At 39.0% G+C, this 24,060-nt stretch overlaps 1 protein-coding gene across 2 annotated transcripts in view; it reads left to right on the plus strand.

The window, feature by feature from the left end:
• SPON1 (spondin 1) overlaps positions 1–24,060 on the plus strand; it is a 229,932-nt gene that overhangs the window by 43,536 nt on the left and 162,336 nt on the right. For both annotated transcript variants that reach the window (XM_015596503.2, XM_015596502.2), the window contains exon 3: positions 17,539–17,672. In XM_015596503.2, coding sequence (XP_015451989.1) covers positions 17,539–17,672 — 134 coding nt within the window. The remainder of the gene's footprint in view (positions 1–17,538; positions 17,673–24,060) is intronic.

A 24,060-nucleotide genomic window follows, 5' to 3' on the forward strand; every position in this document is an offset into this window, starting at 1 on the left:
GAAATGTCACTGACTTATGCCAGGGTATGGAAGAATTAGAGAGTCCACTTCTTCTATTTATATCCTCTAAATGCAATGTAAAAAAAAAAGGGGGGGGATTACATTATTTTTCAGGCCCATAAAATAGCCCTGTCTTTCTCCTCCCCGCTCCCTTCCCACTTTTCCTCATTTTGGACCACTTTGACATATGGGTGAGACCAGAAACAAAGGTTACCATTTCATCCAGGCAGCCATCTGTCCACACTTGCCAGTGAACTGAACTTGCCAAGAACTCCCACTCTGAGGGCTCTCAGGAGAGGCAAGCTGATAAGCTCGTGCCTTTGATAAAGCTCACAGGCTCAAATGATCTGAGCGGGGTGGAGAGGCTGAATCCATGGGAAACTGTATCCCTTGTGGAAACGAGTGGTCTGGATCCCTCTCTGCCTGGAGGTGCTGACATTGTAAGAAAGAAGGAATGAGGAAGGAGGGGTGGGGGTGGAGGATCAACTCAGATATTAGAGGAGCCAGAGCTGCAAATAAAATCTGGCTGGGCTTAGTTTTCTTCTGCATCTGACCTTGCTAGAATTCTCTTTACAAAAATCTAAGCCTTCTCTGGGCACACAGGGTCTTTCTGGAGCCTGGTGATAAAGTAGAAAGGCCACTGGTTTGGTCCCAGACTGCCTGGTATGAGTTTATTATGAGCCTAGCCAATCTGATTACGTGACACCATTTCTCTGAGCCTCGGTTTCTTCTATGAGATGGAAAATATAGTCACCTCTCAGGACCATTATAGACTTTAAATGAGCCAACATGGCTAATACCTATAAACCCCAGCACAGTGACTGGGACACAGTGGGTCCTCAGCAAACTGAGTTTTTGCTCCTAATTTGGTCCTTTGCTAAATGAGGTCAAACCATTGACAGCCCCATTAGTGTACAAGAGATGTTCATCTGTCCATCCCAGAAAGTGTTAGCACACTGTAAAAAGGCTTCCTGAAAAACTTTGGGCACAGTAGAATGGAGAAACATTTTGCTGAGCTGATCATAAATCTAAATGAAATAATTATGTAAAGTATTCACGAACAATTCAGTGAGAAGATGCCTCATCTGCCTTGATGGGCTTTTCAATTACTCATTTTTAGTACTGCGTTATACCATTCTCTAGCAATAATTATTAAACACTTCAACTGTATCGCAATATAAAACTTAAACTGCTGATTTATTTCCTAGGCATTAGACTACCTAATATAGCATTCCCTAATTATATGGTTCTATTTGTTTAAACCTGTTTATCAAAGTGATTTTCTAACATTGAGTCAAAACTGACGTCATCTCTTCAAGTGCAAAATGAGGAGACAATGAGTTAGGTCCAGTGAATATGAGCACCAGCTTTGGGGGCATGGAGGACTTGAACGCAGGGTCCCCACTTCCTAGTCCCAGTTTCTGATCTGTAAAATGAGGGTAATTCCTACATGACAGAATTATTGAGATGATTATATGAAATAATGGGTATGAAGTGTTAGCAAGAACACAGAGTATAAACTCAATAAATGCTCGATATTATTGCTATGACTGTGCATTCCAGGATCCCCTGAAATTCCCAGTTATATATACATGTGTGCTTCAATCATCTAGTAGGCTGTGAGCACAAAAGGTGCTATCAGGGTCTATTCTCTGACTGTCACTTTAAGAACTCAAAGGAAGTCACAGTTACGGGGCACCCCACTGTTCCAACCACTCTGCTAGGCACTGTACACAGAGCATCTTCTTCCATCAGCATGACAGAGCATTTTACAGATAAGGACACTGAAGCACAGAGAGATTAGTTACTTTATTCAACCTCATTCAACGACTAAGACAGAAATCTGACCAAGGTCTGCTTGGCTCCAAAGCCCATACATCTTACTCTCTCCACTACCCCATGCTGCCTCTCGGGATCTCAAGAGAATTCTTCCTTCTCTTCCTGATTCTTCTAAAGGAGATATCTCTTTTCTTACTGAGAATTACCTACCCCTAGTAAATGACCAGTTCCCCCAAAGTCCATTGCTACCTTTTAGGATCCCCCAATCATCACATGGAAGATGAGGCTCTATTTTTAAGCAAGGGCTACACTGTGGTTACAGTGATCAGACAGTGACCCTTACATGCATGCGTGCGCGCGCGTGCGCACACACACACACACACACACACACACACACACACAGCAGTTCCATTAGAGTCTGTCATTGTACTTGAGGCTCCCAAGCCAAGCTGGATTTAGGTACAAGCCAGCTGGGCTGTTGCCAGGACACCAGTTTGTAAGGAGCACTAAAATATCGCTGAAAATGTAATGAGTTGGGAAAAATGGTCTTTACTAGAATTATTGCGAGTGAGCATGACACGAGAATGATGATGATAATATTTATTATAATAAGGATACACAGTGATTATAATATACACAGTAATAGCTTTGTGCCAGGAACTTCTCTAACTGCTTTTCATATATTAACTCATTTAAACTGTCCAGCCTACTGAGGTAGATACTATTATTATCCCCCATTTTACAAATAAGAAGACTCCTTCCAGAAAGGCTAAGGAATTTGCCAGTCCCACCACTAGTAAATAGGCAGTTGGGCTTTCCCAGGCCATTCACTATTTCCTCCTAGTAGGGAGCAAAACCCCTATAGGGGTACTTAAGTGACAAGAGATGGTCTCTAGCCTGCCTTCCAGGCTCCTTAGTTGAGTGAGGTGTGCAAGCTCAGAACTAGGAGTTCAACTGCTCAAGGCAATAAAGAATGAGCGTGTTCTGAGCCATCAGTCTTTCCTGCCTCTTTCTCCCACGCAGCTCTCAGCCTCTCCTCCAAATGGATGTTGGTCAAATATTTTGATATCATTCTGAAAGGAGATCACTTACTAGCCTTCTCAGTGCACCCACATTCCTGGTCTTGCCCTGTTCCCAAGCCCAGCCTGCTGTGTTTGTTCTCAATAAGTGAAACAACCCATTTAACTCAGAATTAATCCACTTTTGGAGAACGCAATTCATTAGCTCTTGAGACTCCATCTATGTGAATTGGAGGCCATGTGCACAAGGCGAGGTCCCAGAGGGGCCATTTACGATGCTCATAACCACCTCTGCAGGTTCTCAGGTGTTGTTAGGTCTGGGAGGTGGAGGGCATACCCCTGGGAAAGAGGAAATAAAGCAGAAAGGGTCAAAGATGAACAAAATGAAAACAAAAATCTGATGGAAGAGATGCTAGTAACAAAAGTGATGCTAGTAATTTTGGTGAGGGATTATGGTTTTGGGAAGTGAGAGCTTTTGTAGGACTTTGTGGGAAAGAGGATAAGATTTGGGCCTAAATTTTTACAGCTTAGAAGGGGGACCACTGTTAACAGCTACACTGGATAATGCAGCCAATACAGACATTCAAATGATGTTTCTGATGGATTTAGAAAATTCTAGGAAAATGTGAAGGTTCCTAGCAATGGAAAAAACAAGACATAACATTATACACACGATATGCACACAACTGTTTACAAATTTCAAAGCATAAATAGAGAAAAGGCTAGAAGGAAACACACAAACCAAAATTATTGAAACAGTAGAGGATGTTTTTCCTGTTTATTTTTTCTGTCTTTGTAAACTTTTCTATCATGAACTTACTCATTAGAGAAATAAAGGAAAAATCTTTATTTAGTTTTAAAAAATCTGTATTTAAAGCTTTTTCATAAAAGACAAAGCAGATGTCTTTCCTTCCATGACTTTCAGGTTGAGAAAATACACATAGGAAACTAGGAGAAGTGGTTTAATGTCTGGAATTATTTTCTTTGGATTCCCCCTCAGTTTTTACTGAAATGGTGCAAAATCCCTTTCCGGACAGATCCAGCAATAATAACCTGCCTTAATTTCACTCCCAGAAAAATTAAAAATGTGAAATTTAGCCATAAGGGATGATCATAATAGCCCCCAAATTGTAAACAACAAAATATTCAACACTTTGAGGTTTGTTACATAAAATGTGGACTGACTGTCCATACTATGGCTATTTTATTCAGCCGTAGAAAACTTCATTAAGTTATATAACGATGTTGAGTAGCAAAGAAAGATGTTCATGATGTGTTGTTGAGTGAAAAAGTAGGTTATAAGACAGTATAGGATAATCTAATATTTTAGAGTTACATATATTTGTATATGTATCATATGAAAAGATATACATAAAATGTTAATAATATCTTGGGGGAAGTGGAATCATGAGTAATGTTTGTTTCACAATTTTTGCTTCTCTATTTTTTCTGATTTTTCTCCAGTGAAAAAGTATTCCTGCTTCTTCTCTCCAGGGTGTCTTTCTCCTGTATTAATACAGTGTTGGGGGACTACTTCCCTATACCTACAATATACCGAAGGTCCATTATGGTGCTGAGTGCTTTGTAAATATGATCTCATATATTCCTTTTGTTGACTGAGCAAGACAGATATTATTATCTTCATTTTGCAGATGGGAAAATAAACTCAGGTCAAGTGACTTGGCCAAAGTCATCCAACTGGAAAGTGGCAGAGCCAAGATGTAATCCAAACCTCCCTGACTCAAACATTTATACACTTTCTACTCTACCACTACTTCTCACAAACTTCTAGAGAAGAAATACATGCGAGATGATGCCGTAGGACATATGTTTCTTCATTTTTCACACTGGTTCCTAACTATCATCATCTCTTACACTCTCTGATTCAACCATCTGTATTTAGATGTACCAATGCCCTCTCCTTCAGACTCAGCCCATCCACTACCCAGACCAATAAGGACTTAAACAGTCACTATTCCCAGTTAAAGATTATCACATCATTGTCCTTGATAGATGTGGGGGCATGAAAAATAATTTTCCTTCCACCTTTCTAAGTTCTTCTGGCCAGGCTAATAATGAAATTAACATGAGACAGAGTAACAAGAGAAAATCCAAAGTTTTTTACAGATGTACATTTGAGGATGCCATAAAAATATGAGACCTAAGGAGGCACTGGGCAATTGAGGTTTACATGCCATCTGGAGCTAAGGAGAAAGGGAGATTTGTGGTTTGAAACTTCAGGGATCAGGAAGGCAATTCACATGGACATGGGAAATCAAATGGTAAATGTTTGCTGGGCCATTTTTAACAATGGAACACAGAGAGGACTTTGAACAAATTAGGTTTGCTAGGTTGCTCTCTATCACACACTAGTTTATATTAAACTATAGTTATCTATGATGGTAGCTCCTTTCCTGGAGCAGGTCCTCTCTCTAAATTCCGTGTAGAAAGGGGGAAGGTCAAAGGTTTTTCCTGAGTCTTTTTTCCCATAATAACCAGCTTAAAATCAATATCCCAAAAGGCATATTTTGGGGTGGCAAAACTTTGGTCTCCCTCACAGGCATCCTTGGTTGTGGTGCCTTCCATTGACTCCTGGGCTCCAGAGTTGCTCTCTTACTCACATCTCACATTCTCCTAGCAGAAGTTCCTTCTTATGCCAAGGCCCAAGTTTCCAAACCTACCCACTCCTCCTAATTCTGCTGCAAGCTCGTGTTCATGGACCACTTTCCTGTTGTGGATGCTGTTCCAAGTTCCTGTCCCAGTTATCTGACTTATCCTCAGTTCTCATGTAGGAACTGGAGCCCTGACCCTGACCACTGGCCCTGATTTCTTTGTCTGGGGCTCTGCTTCTTGAAGACAAATGTCCAAGACACCACCTCCATGAACTTGTGGATAGTTCCCACTGCCACGGTCTACCCACTTGTTAGAACACTTGCAACTTCATCTGGAACTTTAATGCTGTCTAGGTTTACCTCTTGAGACTATGTCTGTTGGATTAGAAAGGAAGAGACAACATATCAGGAGAGAGAATCCAGACCAGAATTGAGGAGGGGAGCCAAGATTAGATTTAGGAAAGAAGTATTGTGTATTCAAGTCTAAAGAATGTGAGGCCATAAATAGGATGAGGGAAAAGTAAACACCAGGATAAAGGTAGGTTATGATGCAGCTTTCAAAATAGGCATGGCATGTGATTCAGAACTAAGACTGTGATGAATGAAAAGTTTTGGAAGCCTTTAAAGTCATGCTGATAAGGTAGCTTAGAAAGTTTCTAATATTTGAAAAGGCCTATTTATAACCAGATGCCCAATTACCTTAACTGTAGGTTGCCAAGCATTCTGGAAATCGAACTTTGCCCACCTGTCTAAATTTGGGTCTGCCTTTTCTGGCTATCTGAACTGGTTGGATGGGACGAGTTACAGGTCCCTTAATCTCTTTGTCTTACGGGAAGTGAAGCAGCCTGCTTTACCAGCAAATCTCTCCCAAGTGACTTTAAACTTAAGCTTAACCCGAGAAGGTTTATTTCAGCTTATATTTTTTAAAAATAGAAATGTTACCCCTGGACTGTTACAACAAGGTCATTTTAAAAAATTAGAAATTGCTTCATGTAAAGTAATATATCATCACTCTAGAAAATTTAGGAAACACAAAAAGCATAGTAAAGAAATAAAAATCACCCATAATACTACTACCAGATACAACTACCCCATTGTGATATGTTTTAATTTTCTGATCTCAGGTACTCAGAAAAGAAACCACAGATTGAAATAATGGGTGAAGGCTTTTTAAGGGAGCTTCATTCAGTTTGTGGCTAACATGGTGGGCCTACTCTAGGCCATGACATGTGTGGAGATGTTTGGGGGTTGGGGGAAAGTACAAGAGCAGATTCTGAGCCGTCCAAAGCTTGTCAGAAGAAGCTGATATTTTCTGAAAAGCAAACAACTTTGGAAGCATTCTTTGAATAAGAGGCAACAATCCCTTCTGTTCAATGCTTAATTACCATCTGGCAACTGAGATTGTGGGTAAACACCCATATTTACCTGAGGTGTCTTCTGTTGTTTGGGAAACCTTCTTTGTTTCAGTTCTGGGCCAAGGATATTAGTCACCCACCAGGATCTTTGCCAGAGGCAACTGGATGGAGCACAGGCTTTGGCTTCAGATAGCCCTTGGTCAGAATCCAGACCAGATCACTTTGAGTTTCATTTTCTTATCTAAAAAATGGGAATAATTAGTCCCATTAAGAATTCAAGGATGTGACCATGTTTAGTACCCGGCACATAGTAGGCATTAATTAAATGTTGGTTCTCTTCGATGTTCCCAATGTACTCACTCAGAAACCCCCCTTCCCGAAGACTTTAAAAACTTAGGATAAAAAGTACCTGTGAAAGTTCTCTGTGACCACCGGTAAAGCGGGTCCTCATTGGAGGCTAACTGTGCAAGTCCATGAAAATAGTTTTATTTGGAAATCTACCCTCACATCAACAAAACTGCAGAGGAAATCGAAGTACTCTTCAAGAAAAATATGCGGCAAAGGTACTATTTATACTTACCAAGTACCTGTGTGTGTTGGAGTGGGGTGTTTAATTGTCGCGGGCTGGTCCAGTGTATGTGTTTCCATGGAATGAAGCTTGGCTACAAAGAAATTTCTTCCCTAACATAAGAGAGATGACACTATTAGGAGGGAGTGAACATACGCTATAGGGGAAAGAACATAGGCATTAGAGCCAGGTAGGGCTGAGGTCAACTGCTGGCTCTGCCACTGTGGGATTTGGACAGGTTCTTTAACCCATCTGCATCTGAGTAGTTTCTTTAAGGATACGCTTAATAATACTTGGCAGAGTTTCAGGGGAATGGAAATAATATGTGTAAAGTCCTTGGCCAATAGATACTGCTCAATAATGCTAGCTATTATTATTATCAAGGATATTAATAACCATCTAGGAAAACAAAGTTCGAAGTCAGGGAGTTGTCTAGTTAAGGGAGCTAAGGCAGATATTGCAGCCAAGACATAGAGGCAGGAATCTGACAGCCAAAGGGAAGAGGCAAGTACACCTAGTTCTTCAGTGTGCGCCTATCATATACCAGTACCATGCTGAGTGCTGAGGAAACAAGGAGGAAAAAAAGAAAACAAGAGACATAGTACCTGCCCTCATGTAGCTTACAGATTATTAGATAAGTCGATATTAATTAAAGAATCGAACAAATGCATGCAAAATTAAAAGAGAGATAAAGCGTCTGAAAGGAGAGAGGTCGGTATATGAGAACATATAAGGAAGGGGATTGCCATGGTGAAAAAAGACAGGGAAAGCTTTTCGGTGAGAAGAATGAGTAGGCTGAGATGGAGGAAAGTAATGAAGGAAGGGAAGAAGGAAAGGAGGGAGTGGGGGAGAATGGAGGGAAAAAGGAAATAGAAATTAACTAAGCTTTGGCAGAAGAAAACACAAGACCAGCATAATCAAGTGCAGAAAGTAAGGAGGGAGATGGAACAATACGAGACTAGAGAGGTAGGAAGGCAAGGACTGGACTCTGTTAAGGATTTAGTTTTGATATTGGAAGCAATAAAACTGTTGAATTGTTCTAAGAAGGGACATATTGTAATTATATTTGTGTTCTTAAAAGATCACTCTGGCTTGCAGTATAGAGAACAAAATGGAGAAAAGCAAGCGAGGATGTGCCAAGGCTAGTTAGGATAATTTTATATTGCTTTCTATTTAAAACGATGTCGCTTAGTCTAAGATAGTAGTAGAGATGGTAGTAGGAATTAAAAAAAATATTTGGAAGGTAAAATGGATGGCATTTGGATACAAAGGGTGAGAGAGAGAAAAGAACCAAGGATGACATCTAACGTTTCTGACGTGTACAACTGGAGTAGGACCTGGTTAGAGGAGAGATAAGTTAGTTGTTGAAAAGGTGGATTTGAGGTGTTTTTGATCCAAGAAGAAATGCAAGAAGAATGTAGAAGTTTGGAGATACATGTCCAGAGCTCAGAGAAACAGCCAAGACTAGAAATATAAATTTGTAAATTATCTCACAGAGGTAGTAATTAAAGCATGAGTTGAATGAGATCACCTACAGACAGAGAATAAAGTCAGAACGAGAGAAGATTTAGAACTGAGACTTGAGCAATTTCACATTTAAAGGCCAGTAGAGGAGAATGAGCAGCCAAAGAAAGTAGACAGACTGGACAGGAAAGTCAAAATGGAGGGAGGCTATGGCACAGAAACCAAGGGAGGAGAGTGCTTCAAAAAGCAGGAGTATGTAGTATCTACTGGGTTAAGCATTGCAGAAGCCACTGACGGCCTTAGCTAGAGCTGTTTTGGTAGTGCAATATATCCTCATACACCTGGGATTGAGTTGAGACTGAGTGGAAGTTGAAGACAGTAAGTATTGCCAGCTTCTTCAAGTAATTTCATTGTGATGGAGAGAAGAGAGATAACACCATCACTGGAGGGGGAAGAGGGTTAATTGAGGGTCTCTTAATTTGTAAACAGAGAGACTCAAATGTACTTAAAAGGCTAATGGGAATGATTCCATTGGGACAAAAGTTGAATCTGGAGAAGAGAAAAAGAGTAATTGTTACAGTCAGGAAGAAGGGGTGAGACTAAAGCAGAGATGCGAAAAAAGTAAGACTCCTCTGTTATAGCAGGAAGGAGGGAGGACGGGGTGGATGCAGATGGCAAAATGAGGGACTGTACATCTGATAACTTCTTTTTCTATAAAGTAAGAGGCAAAGTAATACAATAAGAATGAAAGAGAAGAGATAAAGGTTGGAGGTTTGGGGAGATTGGGGAAGATTTGAAATCATCATTGTCCAAAGAGGGAAGGTAACAGTTCGCCAGATACACATAGCAGTATAGTAGGGCAGACCTGAAGCTAGGAATCAATTAATACAAGAGACAATTGGCCCTATCGTGGGGCTTAAGATATGAGTTCATCTAGGGTTGGGATTTTGTTATATCAGGAAGATAAAATGACAGAAAAGTAAGGGTTCTTTTAGAGTACTTATACTATATATGAAAAAATAAAGATCCACAAATAGATAACACGATGTTGATAAAGAAGAGCAAGAAAGAAGGATTTGCCCTTCCAGATATTAAAATATATTACAATGCTATGGGGGTCAGGGTGCAGGATAGAAAACCCAGAAACAACCTCACTGTTTAGGAATCTGGTATATGACTAGGTGGAACATAAGTCCCATTTGCCTGGGAAAGTCTCAGTTTTGCTTGTTGTCCCAGAACAATCATTAATTATAGCCCTTTCATCCTTGTTTGACAATAAATTACATCATCACTCTCTATATGAGAGAGGTAGCATCACGAAAAAGTGGGGGAAAGATGGATTAAGTAGCATTAAAAGTAGCTGACAGTACAGGCTTCCAGTGTCCCATCCAGCATGTAAGGAGCTTGGAAGCTGACACTCTATCCTAACAAGAGGTAAAAACTGAACAGACTGAAAAAATCAACAACTTTTCTTAGATTCATCAGAGAAGTAAGGTCACAGGGCAAATCACTGCACCCCAAATTGGAAAGACAGACAGGAGGATACAGAAAATCAAAACTTAGCAGTGCAGAAACCTTCACTTGCCACGGTAGGAAATTGTAATTGATAGATTGCTAGAGGCTTGGCGTGGACAACTTTGAGAGTTAAAAACTCCAAGGGCACCCAGTCATTGGCGGGGGAAGGAGGGGGCGAGGGAGGTGGCAAAACTTTTGTGAGTTTTATCTCTGGGAACTCTACCTTGTCCTCACAGTAAATATCAGAGAAAAATCCCCTTGTGCTTCTGGTAGGGGTAGGAGGAAAGGAGCCATTTAAAATACACTGGAGCAAAAGATATTTGCACACCGATGTTCATAGCAGCATTATTCACAGTGGCCAGGACATGGAAGCAACTGAAGTGTCCTATGATAGATGATTGGCTAAAGAAGCTGTGGCACATATATACAATGGAATATTACTCAGCCATAAGAAGAGATGAAATACTGCCATTTGTGAAAAAGTTGAAAATCACATGATATCACTTATATGTGGGATATAAACCTGAAAGCAACAAATGAACAGGACAAACAAACAGAGACTCATGGACATGGACTATAGACTAGTGGTTACCAGAGGGTAGAGAGTGGGGGAGGAAGGGGAAGGTAGACAAGGTAAAGGTAAAGGGGATATAGGGTTTAGAGGGAGGGTGAAGTGGGTAAAGGGGATCAAATTTATGGTAGCTGAAGGAAACTGGACTTTGGGTGGTAAACACACAATAGAATATACAAACGTCAAATGATAATGTACATCTGAAAATTATATAATTGTATTAACCAATGTTACCCCCAATAAACTTAATTAAAAATTTTAAAAAATAACAAAAAATAAAAAATAAAATACACTGGAGCATTATGTTCCTAACAAATCCTGCCTCAAGAGACACTATTTTAACAGATCCTAACCTGCTGGGGTTTTATCCGAGCCTAACCTACCTGGGGGAAGGGAAATACACAACTCCAGACCCCTCCAGCCATCCCGTCCTATCTAAGGAGCGGGGAAAGATTAAGAAGCACTGGTGAAGTTCTAGTGCACAGGCACAAGTCATCAAAAGACTGAGACCTAATCTTAGGACTATAGAATGCTTCCCCTAACACACACACACACACACACACACACACACACACACACACACACACACCCCTTACCACTACGTTACTAAACGCCTATTTACCTCATTTTTTTTTTTACCTTGTACAACATGTCCACCTCAACCAAAAAAATTAAAAGGCAAAAAGCACCATTTGAAAAGACAGAGAAAGCATCAGAAACAGACATGGCAAAGATGTTGGAGTTATCAGACCAGGAATTTAAAACAACAATATTAATATGCTAAGAGCTGTAATGGATAAAGTAGACAGCATGCGAGAACAGATGGAAATTGTAAGAAGAGAGATAAAAATCCTAAATAAAACCAAAAAGAGGTGCTAGGGATAAAAGAAAAAAAAAAAAGAAAAAAGAAAAAGACCTTGTAACAAATGAAGAATGCCTTTGATGGGATTATTAGTAGACTGGACACAGCTCAAGAATCTCTGAGCTCAAGGATATATCAACAGAAACCTTTAAAACTGAAAAGCAAAGAGAACAAAGACTGAAACAAAACAGAACGGAATATCCAAGGATGTGGGACAAATACCAAAGGTGTAACGTAATGTGAATACCAAAAGAAGAAAGAAAGGAACAAAAGAAATATTTGAAACAATAACACCTGAGAATTTCCTCAAATTAACCAAACCATGGATCCAGGAAGCTCAGAGAACACCAAGATGGATAAATGCCAAAAACAAAAAACAAAGCAAAACCAAAAACCCAACACATCCAGGCATGACATTTTTAAATTATAGAAAGACAAAGATACAAAAAATTCCTGAAAGAAGTGGGGAGCGAAAGGGGGGGCGCATTGCAGCGGGGAACTTAACCTACAGAGGAATAAAAACAAGAATTATATCTAACTTTCTTTCAGAAACATGCAAACAAAAAAAGTCGAATGAAATATTTAATGTTGAAAGAGAAGAAAGACCAACTCAGAATTCTGTACCCTGCGAAATTATTCTTCAAAAGCGAAAGAGAAATAGACATTCTGAAACAAAAATTGAGGGAATTTGTTGCCAGTAGACCTGCCTTGCAAGAAATGTTTTAAAGTTTCTTTAGAGAGAAGAAAAATAATATAGGTCAGAAATTCGGATCTTTGTTAAGAAAGGAAGAGCATCAGAAAAAGAATAAATGAAGGTAAAATGAAGACTTTTTGGTTTTATTCTTAATTGATCTTAACATATAACAGTTTGCTCAAAATAATAATAACAGTGTATTCAATTTTACATACTTATAGCAATATATAGATACTTATATATGCTTATGTGTAAGTGAAATAAATAACAACAATGATACAAGGGACAGGAGGGAGGAATTAGGCATATTTTGTTCTTATAAGGTTTTTGCACTATTTGTGAAGCAGTATAGTGTTATTTGAAAGTAAACTTGAGTTAGTTGTAAATGCATACTCTAGGGCAAATTCTAAGGCAACCACTAAAAAAAAAAAGTGTAACCAATATGCTAAGAAAGGAGAGACAATAAAATCATACAAAATGCTTAATTAAAATCACAAAAGTCAGAAAACATAGAAGACAAAAATTGAAAAAAAGAACAAGGGCAACAAATAGAAAATAGTAGCAAATATGGCAAATATTAATCTAACTATATCAGTAATCGTCTTAAATGTCAATAATCTAAAAATACCAATTAAAAGACAGATTTTCAAAGTGAATGAAAAAACAAAGCCCAACTCCGTGTTGCTTTTAAACAGCACGAGAAACTCACTTTAAATATAAAGACACATAGATTCAAAGTAAAATGATGGAGAAATATATTGCTAACACTAATCAAAAGAAAACAGGAATAGCAATATTAATTTCAGACACAGCAGCCTCTAGAACAAGAAAATTTATCAGGAATAAAGAGGAGCATCACCTAAGAGGGTTAATATCAAAGAAAATATAACCATTCTTAGTATGTTTGTGCCTAACAACATAGTGTCAAAATGTGTGTGGTGAAAATTGAAAGACCTGCAAGGAGAAATAGTTGAAACCATTATAATAGTTGCAGACTTCAACACCCCTCTATCAGAAATGGACAGGTTCGGCCATCAGAAAATCAGTAAGGACACAGTTGAACTCAACCACACTATCAATAAACTGGAAATAATTAACATCTGTAGACTATTTCATCCAACAACAGCAGAATACATACTCTTCTCAAGCTTACATGGGACATTCACCAAGATAGACCACATTCTGGGCCATAAAACACATATTAACAAGTTTAAAATAATAAAATCATAGAATGACTGCTATCAAACCGCCATGGAATTAAACTAGAAATCAAAACAGAAAGAAAGCTGGAAAATCCTCAAATACTTGGAGATTAAGCAACACACTTCTAACTAAAACATGGTTCAATGAAGAGACTTCAAATTAAATTTTAAAACATATTGAACTAAATGAAAATGAAAATAGAACTTATTAAAATTTATGGGATGCAGCAAAAGCAGTGCTTGGAGGAAAATGTATATAATTGAATGTATATATTACGATAGAGGAAAGATCTAAAATCGATAATCTAAGCTTCCACTTTAGGAAACTAGGAAAAGAAAATCAAATTACATTCAAAGTAAGCAGAAGAAAAGAAATTTAAAAATAGAGCAGAAATCAATGAAATTGAAAACAAGAAATCAATAGAGAAAATCAACAAAATAAAAAACTGACTCAAAAAGATCTATAACATCAATAAGCCTCTAATCAGACTAAAAAAAGAGAGAGAAAACACAAATTACTAATATCAGAAATGAAAGAAGTAATTCTAAGAACATTAAAAAAATAAGAAGTATTACGAACAACCATATATCCACATGTTTGATAACCTAGACGAAACAGTACAATTTCTTGAAAGACACAATCTTCCAAAACTCACACAAAAAGATATAGACGATCTGAATAGGCATATGTGTAACAAAGAAACTGAATCAATAATTAATAACCTTCCAAAACAGAAAGCACCAGGCCCAGATTGGTTAAGTAGAGAATTGTATCAAACATTTAAGGAAGAAATTATACCAATCTTCTACTTTCTACCTCATTTTATGAAGCCATCATCACCCTAACACTAAAACCAGACAAAGACATTGCAAGAAAACTGCAATATCTCTCATGAACATAGATATAAAAATTCTCAACAAAACATTAACAAATTGAATCCAGTAATATATAGGAAGAATTATACACCACAACCTGGGATTTATCCCAGGTATGCAAGGCTGGATCAACATTCAAAAGTCAATAAATGTAATCCATCACATTAACAGGCTAAAGAATAAAAATCACATGATTATATGAATTGATGCAGAAAAAACATTTGACAAAAATCTAATACCCATTCATGATAAAAACTCTCGGCAAACTAGGAATAAAGAGGAATGTTCTCAACCTGATAAAAAACATCTACAAAGATAACCTATAGCTAGTATCATACCTACTGATAAGAAATTTGAAGCTTTCCTGTTAAGATCATGAACCAGGCAAAGATGTCTCTTCTCACCACTACTTTTCAACATCATGCTGGAAGTCCTAGCTAATCCAATATAAGAAAAGGAAATAAAGAGTGTACAGATTGGGAAGGAAGAAATAAAAGGGTTTTTGTTCACAGATGGCATGATTGTCTACATAGAAAAATCTGAAAAAAAATTGACCAAAACTCCTGGAACTAATAAGTGATTATATTAAAAGAGTAACAGTTGCCAGGAGTTGGGGGAGGGAGGGATGAATAGGTAGAGTACAAAGGATTTCTAAGGCAGTAAAACCCTTCAGTACAACACTATAATGTACAATGGTAGGTACATGTCATTATACATTTATCAAAACCCATAGAATATACACCACCAAGAGTGAGCCCTAGTGCAAAGTATGGAGGTTGGGTGATAATGATATGTCAATATAGGTTCATTAATTGTAATGAATATACCACTCTGGTGCAGGATGTTGATAGCAAAGGAGGTTGTGCACGTGTGGGCACAGGGAGAATGTGGAAACTCATAACTCTGCTCAAATTTGTTGTAAAACTAAAATTGCTCTAAAAAAATAAAGCTTATTAATTTTTAAAAGTAGCTCACAGTATGCAGAAAATTCTGTTGGATCCCTACTCTATAATATTAGAAAATAAATTTCAAATAGATTGAAGGCCTAAATGTGAAAGGTATAATTATAAAGCTAATGGGAATAAATATTGAGAATATCTTCGTGATCTCAATTTTTAAGACAAGACCACAAAATTGCAAGCCAGAGGAGAGATATTGATGAATTTGACTAGATGGAAGTTATTTCTGTTAAATGAAAGATTCTAAAGATAAAATGAATCTGTGAGTGACAGAAAGATATTTGTTAATGTTGAGAAATTTTTATCTAGAAAGTCCTACAAATCAGCAAGAAAAGGATAGGAAAATCCACTGGCAAAGATTCTGAGTAGGCAATTCACAGAAGGAGAAACCTGATAAATTCGTTAAGAGATGCTTGAATTCATTAGTATTCAATTAAAACAAGATACTACTTTCCATCTATCAGATTGAAAACTATTAGAAAGTTTAGCAATCACAGTACTGGTGAAGATATGGGGAAAAGGGAACATTTGTGTATAGCTAATAGAATAAAAGGAGGTATCTCCATTCTGTAAAACAATCTGGAAGTATTTAGTGAAATTAATATGGTTATATCCACAACCCAACAACCCAGCAATCCCACTACATGATTTATATTGCTGAGAAACTCTCACATGGGTCCGCAAGTAGAGCAGCATGAGAATCTTCATTGCAGCAATGTTTATGGAGGCAGAGAGCCAAGTGCTCCTCACTGAGAGAGTGGGTATGTAAAACGCGGTCTAAACATGCAGTGGAATACTAGACAACAGTAAGAATCAATGAATTACATTCACATGTAATAACATTGACAAATTCCAAAAGCATAAGGTTAAGCGAAAGAAACATTAAAACACTCACAAAACAATTCTATATAACTTCTCTCTCTCTCTCTCTCTCTCTCTCACACACACACACACACGCACACACACACACGATCCAGTTGTAGTTGATAAATAAAGGAGGGAAATGGGAGTAAGGTAAAGAAAATAGAGATAAACAGAAGGAAATAGATTGCCTTTACTTTGTCCTGTGATGAAAATATATGATGAACTAAGGAGTTTAAGTGATTTAATTTTTTTTACCTGCTGTGCTAAAAGGAAGAGGAATTTTTAAAAGTAAAATAAATACAATTATGGGTACAATGATCTCATCAGATTATATTTGAAGATCAAATGAGTAATTCAGAAAAAAAGCACTTACTTTGGTGTCTGGGATGTACTAAACACTCAATAAGTGGTATCTCTTAATGTCATTAACACTACATAGCTACTACCAATCAACGAATTGGCACTTAAGACCAGTAGGATTTAGATGATTTCCCCCAAAAGATCGTTCTAGGTCTAATAGTCTATAGTTCTACTAGATAGATAGGCAAGTACTGGCAGCAGACCCAGAAGCAAGCAAGAAAAATGCTGAAAGCAGTTTTGGGGAATGGCTGCCAGCTCTTTTGCAATGTCATAGGAAACCTTTATGGGTAACTTGGGAGAGCCTAATTTAATGCACAAATTAAGAAAGTAGAGATTGCACAAGTAAGCAGTGCTATGAAGCTAGGGGACTTATGTACTTTGGTATACTTCCTCCAAAAGGGTGCTTTTTTTTTTTCCTAACGTTTTAATTTCAAGTTCTAAAATTGTAGTCGAATTACAAAATCTAGCTATATAGAGAGTGTTTGCTTTGGATTTTCTCTTCCCATCCTTCTCTTCCTTCCCTAAAGTGGGACACAGCTTATCTGAGTGAAATGAGCAAGATCATCACCTAGTGGCCTGTTCCTCAAAGTGCTGACACAAGATCCTGGTCCCAGAGAGCGTAGGAGAACATGTGCCAAATCCTTGCCCTCATGTTAATTCAACAAGCATTGACTGGAACTGTATGCCAAGCACTATTCTGGTGTCTGGGGATCTAGAGCTGCTAACACAAAATGACAGGTTTAAAAATAAAATTAAGGAAGTGTCAACTCGGAAACTTAAGAGCCTTCCCAAAGCGAAGCTCATTTTAATGTGTTTATTTTCTGCTGGTTTTCCGTAGATCATAGATGAAGAAGAAACACAATTTATGAGTAACTGCCCCGTTGCGGTCACTGAAAGCACCCCACGGAGGAGGACGCGGATCCAAGTGTTCTGGATAGCGCCACCAGCAGGAACGGGCTGTGTCATCCTAAAGTAAGTGAGCATGGCATTCTTGTAACACTTCCCTCCCCTTCCCTGTGGTCCATCAAAGACTTCACGATGTGGTTGCAGTAAGAAAAGTGGCTTTGTTGAATCATCAGGCAAGTTGCATCATTTCTCTGTCCTCAGTTATCTCAGCTCTAAAATAGGACTATGGGACATCATTGGTGAAGTGCTATAACAGAATCATTCACCGGAATCTCTATTTGCATCATTCGGTGATTGTCCTGGCCACTGTCTGTCTTTCTAGAGGTAAAGATACTAGAGCTACTTTAGAAAGATTTACAAACCCGGTAAATATAATCTGTGACCTCCTTCATCTGAAATTTAATATCTGGTACCCTTAAACCACATTAGGCTGAGATCCAGTTGTAACCTCTGTTAGCCTCCGGCTCTACTTTATGATTCAATCTTCTTCCTTCCCCCATCAAAATTGCCCTCTTATGCCACTTCCTGTGGGGCCTCCTGATCCTCCTTTTGGTGAGTTACAGCAGATGATAACAGGTGTTAACAACCTAATAGTTTTCCTCTGAAACGTAGCATTATCTCAAATCTGTGTCTCTGAAATTATATGTCATAGAAAGGTATTCAGGGAGATGTAATAAGTGGGCAGGAAAGACCACTGAAATGAGAACAGAGGCTATTTATTCAGAGCTTGCTATATGGCAAGGAAGTCAGCTGCCATCATTAGCGTTTCAGAGACTCAAAGGCAGGCAGAGGAATGGGAAAGCTTTATAGTAAAAAAAGAGAAGACTGCAAGAACATTCAGATTGGAGATTGTTGGCATAAGGAAGATGGAAGCGGGTCAACTAGAAGTGAAACATTTTAAGCAATTGGTTTGGAGAATGTCTTTGGCTCTTTTTTTTTTCGGTTGGTCCCGAGTTGGAAATAGAGGAGGCAGTGGGGGCAAAAATTAGTCATTGGTTGGTCAAATCAGTCATTGACCAAGTCCTAAACTTTGTGGGCTGATAGCTTCAGAGCTTATGGTTTGACCTTCCAAACCAGTTGCTGCAGAGGTTGGGGATAAGAGTTCTGTTATCACTGTCATATATGGCCTGGCCATTGTCCATTAGTATGTTCAATTTCTCAGCCTGGAGACCAGTTCTCAGCTTGGCTTTCTAGTACCCACACCCCTGCCCATGGTGACCCTATCACTCCATAGAGCCTGGAGCTTTGAAGAAGAAAGTCGGAAAACATCAGATCTCTGTGATGAGTCTTCCTGCTCTAAAAATCCTTATCCTTCTGGCCTAGGTCTTTGATTTTCTTTGATTTTTTTGTTCCCACAATCCAGAGGCATTTGATCTGCCTGATGGAAGCCATAAAGGCATAATAATGAACATGTGAACATATGTTTATTTATTAAAAGTTAACCAATGTGGCTTGAGTATACACTTATTTTTTCAACAAATGTAACTGAGCTATCTGCTCAGGCATCCAGGATACACAGACAACTCAGGTATGTTCGTTCTTGGCCCTTGAGGTTCTCATGGGCCAGTTGGAGGAGAGAGAAAAGGTCAGCCGATATTGTCTATGTACCAGGAACTCAGCTGCACATCTAGTATCTGATTTAATCTTCACAACAAACTACCCCATTTTACAGAGGAGTCAGGTACCAGAGAATTAGCCTTTTTTGGCTTTTTTCTCCCCTATTATACCTCTCTAATCATTGATTGCTTGTGTTTAGGAATCCTATTGATTCTTATACCTTAAGTTTGAATCTGGACATTGCTAAACTCTCTTGATCGTTCTAATAACTTGTTCTTTCATGCTTTCGGGAAATAATGAATAAGTATAGTTTTGTTTCTTTTTCATGTTTTAGTTTATTATCTATCATCTCTAGTAGAATATTAAATGGTAGTATTTATGGTTATTTCTTATTTTAATGGGAATACTATTATATTCCACTTTTAAGTAAAACATGAAATACAGTACTAGCTGAGCAAGTTTCCTTCTTTTTCATGTGGAAGGTGGTTTTTGGGAAACCAACCAATCAGCATTCCATGTACACCTATCATGTGCCCAGAGCATACCAGCACTGAGGGAGACACTGAGTAGAAACAATGATCCTGACTTTTGAGACACTTTCAGTCTAGTTTTGGTGTAAATAAAAATAATATGTATATATAATAATAATATGTATGCAAAAGTTAGCAAACCCAAGGCAGACATGAACTGGGGACAAATTAAGCACGGTTAGTCAGAAAGGAATGAGTAAGGACTGGAATAATGAGAGCACCAGAGCTTCTTGAAAAGGTTCATTTATATCTTGAAGGCTGTAGTAGGGTTTGGATAAATGGACGAAAGAGAATCTTCTAGGTGAAGGAGGTAGCAAGAGTGAAAACTGAAGTGAGAGCTTAGAATAGGAGTAAAGATGGCAGCCCGGGGAGGCAATAAACAGATAGACTGTGTGAGATTAGAAGGTCTTTGGGGACCAAAATTCATTGCTTAATCATGGAGATCCTCCAATGTCAAGATAAAGAGATTGAATTTGATTCAAGAGGAAGGAGGGAGCTATTAGCCATTGTTAAACAGAGTGGACATTTTTGAAGGAAGGTTTGCTAAAAAGTTAGCAAGGACACTGAAATCTGGCAGCAAAGTTCAGGACAGATGAAAGGCGAGGTGCCAACTTTGCTGCAGAGCCCTCACTTGCAAAAAAGGAGCATTTGTGTTGCAGTGTTTGGGTAATATTCCTGGGAGGTGACAGCCTGGTAGGGTAAGCTGCAGCGTCTACTAAAAGTTCTGTAGATGACAGCTCCGAAGCCTGCTTCGTTGGTTGTACTCCTTTGCCCAGGAGGGCTGGGAAGGGAAGCACATAGCAATTACAACTTTCCTTTTGGCACAAACCTGACACCATTTCCATTTTCTGTTTGGATGCAAAGATTTGAACATTTCTAAATTACAGGATTTCCAGGCAGCCCTCCTTATAGCCTTCTCCCTACAGATGAATGACCCGGCACTTAAAGTTTTCCTGGCATTCTACAATGCTGCAAGAACGCTGAATGAAAACCACTATGGCAAAGTAGCAACAGATTGAAAGAAAAAACCCTCGTGACTGGAATAGATATTTACAAGACCCCACAGAGAAAGTCCTGTCCCATTGAGTCTGATGATAATTTTGTCCCCTGAAGTGATCCTCTCTTTCATACATTTATTGTATTTATTACGTACTCTTATTATTAAATTTCTGACATGGCTTTGTCACTTCTTGGGAAGGTCTGAGATTTGGGTCATCCTACTCCTGAGGAGACAGTCACTTGGTGAACCATTTGGGGAATTCAACCTTCTGAAACAATGGTTGGTTACAAGGAGTAATAATAGTAAAGAGCTAAACCTTGTTCTTTGTGTATTAAAAAATACGTATTTGATTTTCACAACCTCAGGGTACTAAAGGGGAAGCTAAGACACAGAGTGATTAAGTAACTTGCTCAAGATTGCAGTGACAGCTCTGGGATTTAAACAGAAGCATCTGAGCTCTGGAGTCTGTGAATCTTTTTACTGTATGCTACCATCTCAGACTGATGCCACGGGGTTAGGTTCAGCTCTGACTTCTCCCTCTCCCCTAACATCATTAGTTGCCAGGTTAGTTTCTCCTATTTATCACTTGCTTTGCATTCACTGCCTTATACACAGACACTTCTTGCCTCACTATTACAGGAACCTCCTAATTGCTTACCCTAGCACCTTCCTCACACTGGTCTAAGACTTGCAGTCCTCATACACAGCTGAGTCACACTACTTACCTAACAAACTTAATGGGGCTTTTCATCACCTTCAAGATTAAGTCTAGAATCCTGATAGGTCTCCCTACATCCTTTGCCAGAGTCCCTCAACAGCCTCTTCTTCCACTGAATCCCTCCTTGAACATTGTTCTCCAGCCATTCTTGTCTGTTCATTCTCTTGAGAACATTCATTGAATGCCTCCTGTGTGTGGGCACTGAGGACTCAGGCTGTCTTTGAAGGTGTCACAGTCTAGTGGTGAAACACAACAAAACAAATAATATGGTCCACAGTCTTTCATCTGCAATTCTGAAATCCAACAAGCTCTAAAATCCAAAAGAGTTTTCTTAACTCATTTAGGGCCCAAACCTACCCTGAACTGACTTAAAATTAGTTATACTCTCAGTGTAAGTGTTAATGCGTTTGATGCCACCCCAGACCTTAATCAGCATATTACAAAATATTAGAATTTGCACGGTATTATCTTTCTGAAATCTAAAAATATTCTGAATTCTGAAACACATCTGGCTTCAGGGCTATCAGATTAGGGACCTTTGCCCTGTTGATACAATGTGAGGGGAGGGGAGTTTGATAATGGAAGTATCAGTCAGAGAGTTGGAGGAGTACAGATGGGGCAGTCTCTGGCAGAACCAGGTTTCACATAAATGTTAAAAAGAAGCAATTCGCTTCTTGCCAGTGAAATAACCTACTCCCACCTGCAGCCCCTGCAAGATTTAATTTTCTCCATTAGCAAAGAATAAAGTCAAAATGCCTTAGCATGGTGTCTAGGGCCCTTCGTGACTTGTCCCAGACGCCTTACAGCCTCATCAGTAGGCACTTCTCCTTCCCACACAGACTGTGAGCTTCATGGAGGACGGGATCATTTTCACTCCTCTTTATGGCTCTAATACAGGGATTGGCAAACCACAGACTATAGGCCAACTCCAGCCCGTGGGTTTGTTTTGTTTGTTTGTTTCTTTGTTTGTTTTGTTTTGTACCTATAGGCCAAATCCAGCCCGTGGGTTTGTTTTGTTTGTTTGTTTGTTTCTTTGTTTGTTTTGTTTTGTAAATAAAGTTTTATTGGAACACAGCCACATTCATTCATTTAAGTATTATTTAGGGCAACTTTCACACTAAGCAGCAGAATCAAGAATTTGCAAAAGAGACCTTATGGCCTACAAAGGCTAAAATATTTTTTCTCTGGAGCTTTATAGAAAAATCATATTGACCCCTGCTCTGATGCTTCTTCCAGTGCTAACAACTCAATAACTGCTGATTTCTGTCCCAGATTCTCCCCAAAGCCCATCTAAGATAAAGGCTTATATGCAAGTAGTTTATTTGAGAAGTAATCCCAGGTAACAGGAGGGGTGGGGAGCAGATATGATTTAGTCAGGTGTTATTGACTTGGCCATCACTGTAGCAAGTGGTGCTTGATCCTGCTGGGACCTTTTAAGAAGGCTATGGTGTGTGTCTCAGAACAGTATGCCCAGGGATGTAGGCTTCCATCCTCCGTTGATCAAGGGCGTCCCCATAAGCATTAACTCCCCTGTATTTCTGAGTTGCACACATGTGAGTGATCATAACATTCTGAATACATACTACAGCATCAGAGAAGTTCTAGCACAGGAAGCAAGAGGTACACCATGCGGGCAGGGTGTGCATCATCCAATTACAGTGGAGCAGAGTTGGTTACTGCAATAGTGCTGGAGTCAGAATTGGATGAGACAATGTGAAGAGGCATATAGAAGTGCCCAATGCATCGATTAGTATGAATAACAATGTAAGTAGCTTAGATTTATTGCCAAGCACTATGCTAGGTGCAGCACATGCCTTATCTCATTTAATCCTCATAAAAGCTTATAAGGTCTTCTCTATATTATTTCCATTTTGTTAATGTGAAAACTGAGGTTTAGAGAGTTTATATTTAGTGTAATAAAGCAGGTAAGTCATGAAGCTGGGCCTTAAAGCTGATGCCAAAGCCCTTGTCACCAGGAAACTATACTGACTGAGCTTGACCAGCCCCCACCCCTCACCCTTGCCTTCTGCCTCAGTTGGTTTGATGGAGGACTACCTGTGGGGGGAAATGTCGTTTCTCAAGTAAGGAAACTAAATGTCATTTTTAAAATGGAAAACAAACCCAGGGATCTGGCAAGAGAAAGGCTTGTTAGTAGGAAGAGAGGGTGAATATTAAGAAGGAATTAACTAACACTCATAATACTCTGTACCTTCACAGAGCTCATCAGCTCTTTTTATTTTAGAAGGAAATAACACAGAAAACTCACATGAGATGACTTTTTTGTATGATTTAGAGGAAGCTGGCAGGGTTAGGAGGATCTGATGTGGCGGGGGTACAGCTTACCCCACAATTTTCCTGGCATTAGGTATTGAGAAGAACCGCAGGCTTCTTTGTCATAAATCAGGATGGCTTTCTATTAAGGTTGGATAGGACCTCAGCGATGCTAACCAGAGGAGGAAGCAAGGAGTCTGAAGAAAAGGGAGCGAAAAACCCTCAGCAGCTGAAGTGGCTGGTTCTTGGGAGAGTATTTGGAAAGACCAGGTCATGGCTAAAAGGGCAACATATGCTTGGTCCAGGAAGACTTAGATATCCTGAGACCTGCCATCGAACAGGTGAAATCCAGATGCCAGAAGTTCCTGAAAGGCCAGC

The sequence above is a fragment of the Pteropus alecto genome, unplaced genomic scaffold (genome assembly GCF_000325575.1).
Source record: "Pteropus alecto unplaced genomic scaffold, ASM32557v1 scaffold461, whole genome shotgun sequence".
Lineage (NCBI taxonomy): Eukaryota > Metazoa > Chordata > Mammalia > Chiroptera > Pteropodidae > Pteropus > Pteropus alecto.